This window comes from Lemur catta, chromosome 3 (genome assembly GCF_020740605.2).
Source record: "Lemur catta isolate mLemCat1 chromosome 3, mLemCat1.pri, whole genome shotgun sequence".
In the NCBI taxonomy this organism is placed as follows: domain Eukaryota; kingdom Metazoa; phylum Chordata; class Mammalia; order Primates; family Lemuridae; genus Lemur; species Lemur catta.
Genome location: NC_059130.1, coordinates 86,049,305 through 86,052,597, shown reverse-complemented (window position 1 = coordinate 86,052,597; position 3,293 = coordinate 86,049,305). Strand labels below are relative to the sequence as shown.

Genomic DNA, 3,293 nt, shown 5'->3' with positions numbered 1-3,293 from the left:
GGGGCGTGTAGTTCTCCGCTGCAGGGGGCGCACGGCGCTGTCCGGAAAGTCGGTCTCGGAAAACTACAGGCGGCCTAGGCGCTCCTTCCGCCCGCTCGCTTCGTAGTGCATGCTGGGGAGTGTGGTTCGCTGGGGCCAGGGGCTCTGTGCTAGTCGGCGGAGCTGCTTCCGAGGAACCACCGCCTGGGCGGGAAGCGTCTGTTTAGTTCGCACACCGGCGGTTAAGCTTGGGGGCCTCAGAGGTTGCAGTCTGGAGGGGCCCAGCAGCTCCCGGGGTTGATTTTCCTGGTGGGTCTCGCGTCAGACCGTTGTTGGGGGCCCCTTCCCGAGCTCCTGATTGCTGGAAACAGAGGAGGATAGTGTTTCTCCTTGCTTTGGGGATCCGGTGCATTGACATTCGTGGTTAGGTACTCTGACCACCGAGCAGCTCCTGGAGATGGCTGCGTACTGTGAGGACCCCGCCTCCCCCGCCCCCCCGGAGGTCTGGAGGTGGTTGTAGGTTTCTGGTTACTAGGGCAACCTTGGGATTGTGGCTGTGGTGGGGTAGTTGTTAAAAAGGCTTCATCGCGCTCAGTGTAATCCTAACCCTGCCACGACTCATCCTAAACTGGAAAGAGGATTTAGAAGTCACCAGGTTCAACACCTGTCCCAAATATTCGAATCCCCTCTACAGCGTGCACTTCTGGAAGCTAGGAGCCTCCTAACTCAGGAAGTAGTCCGATCATTGTGTGCTATTTCAGTTCTTAGGAAGATCTTTTTTTACTTCCTGTAAATTCCACCCAAGAGTCCCCCATAATTCAGAAATTCTTCCAAAGAACCCAATTGTGTCACTTTGGGGAACAAAAATCACAGCAGTCTTGGGGAAATTTTAGAATCTGCCCTCTTTCTTGACCAGAACACTGCAAGCACGTGAAGGTAGCTGGAGTTCCCTAACAATGGATAAATTCGTCATTCGAACGCCTAGAATCCAGAATAGCCCTCAGAAGAAAGATACTGGAGAAAAGATTTACAAGCAGGCCACGATTGAATCTCTGAAGGTGAGAGGGGATCTGGGACTAGAGAAAATGTGCAAATAACTGTGGTAGCAAGGCGGTGTGATTCTATTGTGGAAGACCTATGAATCGTCTCTTGCTATGCCCCCTCCCCCAAAGTGTACCTGACCACTTCTTCCTTGTTTCCCCCATACCCTGTACAGACTTCAGTTTATCAATTCCTGCACCTCTGCTATACTTATTACTCTGGCTTTACAGTATGTTTGCTAGCTAGTAGGACGAGCCCCTTTGTTATTATTCTTTTGAAAAATGTTCCTGTCTGTTAGGAATGTTGAAGTACCAAATATGGTTCTATATACCCTGTACAAACTCAGTATGGGGTGGGTGATAATTCTCTTCTCTCATATTTTAGTGCCCAGAACTGTATCACATGGCCCCACAGCTACAGCTGAGACTGGGAAGGAGTCTGTTTGAATGGACTCTTTACTACCTTGAACTCAAGTTTGATTTCTGTTAGCAAGGAAGATGCAAGGAATAGATACAATGAATCAATGAACATAGGTACCCAATAAATGCTAAAGTAATTATTATCTCACCAGAACAATACAAACTTGTAATTAGTCCCCTTTGTCATCTTTAACCTTACCTTGTACATTTCTGACTTCTTTTCAGTTTCCTTTATTGGTTCCTCTTCCTCTACTAGATTCCTGTTTGTGCTCCTGAGAGCTCAGTCACATTTTATGTATTTGGCCAGGGTGACTTTATCCATCTCAAGGCTTTCTATGCTGACAGCTGCTAAACCTGTCCCTCCAGCCTACATTTCTGAAACTGAGAGGGGAATCTAGGGCTAGAGAAAATGTGCAAAGGACTATGACAGCAGGACAACATTCTGAGTACTTGAATTACATACTAAGTTGGTCTCCTTTTCTAGATGTCCCACAGGGTTTCCGGATCCATATTGGAAAGCAATGAAGGGGAATTTAAACAGAAGCCCTGGGTTCTAGGCCCTGCTGGGCAACTGGCTGGTCTTTAAGCAAAGCATTCTCTGTAGAGGTTGAATTATATCGGTGTTTCTTCAAGGGGGCACTGTTACTCTTTGGGGCAAGATAATTCTTTATTTGGCACTCTCCTGTGAGTTACAGGTGTTTAGCATCCCTGGCTCTCAGGCACTAAATGCCAATAGCTCCTCCCATTGTAATAACCAAAAATGCCCACAGATACTTCCAGGCAGCCCCTGGTTGAGACCTACTGAACTCTAGATGATCTTTAAAGTGTCTCCTAGTCTTGCAGCTCTGTGACTTCATAGAATACATTCAAGTTTTTCAACTGTCTCTGCTTTGTCAGAATATTCAGGAATAATTGTATACAGCAGTGGAGGAAGAAGATGGGCGGAATAATTGAACTATACATACACCTACCTCACCTATAAACACCCAGATTCGTTTTTTTTGTTTTCGTTTTTTTTTTAAGAGATAGGTTCTCACTCTGTTGCCCAGGTTGCAGTGCAGTGGCCCAGTCATAGCTCACTTCAGCCTCAAACTCCTGGCCTCAAGCAGTTTTTCCACCTTATCCACCTAAAGTGCTGGTGTGAGCCACTACACCTGGCCCCAGATTCTAATATACCTCCACCCACCCCTTCTTCCCTCTGTGTCCCCACTTGTGCCCTATATGAGAATCACTATGTGTGATGATGAAAATAAGTGATGTGAAGATTATGGACTCAGAATAAACAACAGGCATATGGGATAACATTTCCCTTAAATGCATTAGCTGTTCTTCCAAACATGTTCCTTATTCTCCTATATTTACTTTTATATCCAATATGAAGTTACTGGAACTAAAAACCTGGGGAACTATCCTTGACTCTTTTTTCTCTTATATGCAATTTTCAATTCTCCTTCCTAAAAATCCTTCTTGCTCATTCTCACTTGCTCATCTTCCACTTTAAATTCAAAATCTTGTTATTTCTCACCTAGAGTAGTGCTGTGGTCTATTGACTTGTCTCCCTGCCCATGGTCTCCCTCCCCCCTATCAGCCTCCCCTCTCCTCTTATGTCAGAGAAATATGTCTAAAACAGAAAAGAAACTCTATACAGGTCACCTCCCTGCCTAACCTTTTCATAGTTTCTCCTTAACTGTTGATAAAGACCATGGTTCTTTACATGGCACCCAAGGCCTTCCATGAACAGGCTGACTCCTGCCTGCCTCATCCCCTGCTGCTCTTATCATTCACACTCCATCCAGTGTCAGCCATTCACAATTCCCCAAAGACTGCTCTTTCACACCTCTGTGCCTTTGCGTT

The 3,293-nt window shown here is 46.0% G+C and overlaps 1 protein-coding gene across 1 annotated transcript in view; it reads left to right on the top strand.

Annotated features, from left to right (window-relative positions):
• The first annotated feature begins 104 nt into the window (after nt 1-104).
• TCEANC2 (transcription elongation factor A N-terminal and central domain containing 2) overlaps nt 105-3,293 on the top strand; it is a 37,630-nt gene continuing 34,441 nt past the window's right edge. The window contains exons 1-2 of the mRNA XM_045547960.1: nt 105-288; nt 896-1,037. Of these exons, the coding sequence (XP_045403916.1) occupies nt 936-1,037 (102 nt within the window). The 5' untranslated portion in view covers nt 105-288; nt 896-935. The remainder of the gene's footprint in view (nt 289-895; nt 1,038-3,293) is intronic.